Consider the following 1,564-nt stretch of genomic DNA (forward strand, 5'->3'; position numbering starts at 1 on the left):
TTGTCAATCCCAACCCGATGGACAAAGAATGAAGCTGCGCCACGGTCTGCATGCTTGATCATCACTCCACTGAAATAAGAATGGGGCTGTAGATTTCCCTCCTATCTGTGGGGGTCCCAACAGTTGGACCGCCAGCAATCCTCAATTTATCATGTACTCTGAATAGGTGATTAAAGGGGATGGCTCACCATAACAAAGTTTTTGTATGTGATTAGACAACTTGGTTGCTTATTTTCCCCCTTTTCACTTAGCTGCAATACCAGCCCAAGGACAAGGGGCTGCTGTTTCCGGAGGGGGGGGGGTTCTGGAGAAGGGAAGCAGTCAGGTTTACTGACCCTACATCATTTCCTAAACCTCTGATGCAGGTGGAGGTCCAATACCTTCTTTTCTAGTGTCCTCTGCAGTCTTGACTACTTTACTCTCCCAGTTTTTATCCAGTTTCATGTGCAGCTCTCCAGGTAAAACCATTCTTTTTGATTTCTCTACAGATGCGCAAAACACATCTATAAGGGAAAAAAAAGATATATACATTAAAAAGACAAATGCTTTTAAAATTAATCTGGTCAGGAATTCCAGTGCATGTTTAAGTTCCCGTATTTACCAAACATTTGTAAATCTTGCAATATCGGTCACATAGCGCTCCATTATGCATGGGAGATAAACACTGATTGTAAATGCTCTATCATTACCCCGTGTAAATATACCCAGCAATTAGATAATGAATGAGAATTTGCAGGTTTGACATTGATGGATCTTCTATATATTTGTCGTCATAACATCCCCACGTGAAAACAGACATCGACCCGACACTTGTAATTAAAACTGCATGGGGGAGGGGTGGCAACAAATGATCTTATGAAAACCCTCATAATAATGTATACAAATAAACATGAGAAAATGGGCACCGATCAACTTGCCATATCATTAATAGGCAATTGTTACAATAATATTTATATACATGTTTGAAAAGGGCCTTTAGAGCAGACGCGGCCAAGGTGAGCCCTTTGGCTGTCCCGGTCCAGCTCACAGGCAAGGACAGTCAAAGACGGAAAACAAATGCTTCACTGGCGATGGCCCTCCGCACCTGATCTGTGGAGACACGTACATGCATACGACAGGTTCACCGTCATGACCGTCATGCCGGCCACACTGCTTGCACTGCATGATCCCCATTGTCATGCCTGTCATGCCTCATTGTCCCCAGGTCCGGGTCCCTGCGGGCACCCCGCGCGTCTCGCAGTGTGCATACTCACCTCATGACTGTTATGTCTTATGCAGCAAGACCCCTGGAAGCAGTGTGCACACGCACCTCGTGACTGTTGTGCTGCAAGATGCCTGGAGCAGTGTGCACGCGCGCCTCATCTCATGGCTGCCTGCCATTGCCAGTGCGCATGTGTGTTTTACCGTTTGGCTGCACGCCATCTCTGCTCTGATTCTGCAATCCTCTCTGTATTCCTGGAGCCCCTGATCATGTGACCTTCTCTATGGTCAAGCCCAGTCTGATCTAGCAACGCACTCTATGATCCTGGAGGATCTGAACCGGAAGTTTTCCCCTGGTCCTGAC

The 1,564-nt window shown here is 46.5% G+C and overlaps 1 protein-coding gene across 2 annotated transcripts in view; it reads right to left on the reverse strand.

Moving 5' to 3' along the window:
- LOC141086640 (myosin light chain kinase, smooth muscle-like) overlaps positions 1-534 on the reverse strand; it is a 72,926-nt gene extending 72,392 nt beyond the window's left edge. For both annotated transcript variants that reach the window (XM_073572885.1, XM_073572884.1), the window contains exon 1: positions 381-534. In XM_073572885.1, coding sequence (XP_073428986.1) covers positions 381-531 — 151 coding nt within the window. In that variant the 5' untranslated portion in view covers positions 532-534. The remainder of the gene's footprint in view (positions 1-380) is intronic.
- Between the last annotated feature and the right edge of the window lie 1,030 nt (positions 535-1,564).

Source organism: Dendrobates tinctorius, unplaced genomic scaffold (assembly GCF_039654945.1).
Source record: "Dendrobates tinctorius isolate UK_male_01 unplaced genomic scaffold, ASM3965494v1 ptg000032l, whole genome shotgun sequence".
NCBI lineage: Eukaryota > Metazoa > Chordata > Amphibia > Anura > Dendrobatidae > Dendrobates > Dendrobates tinctorius.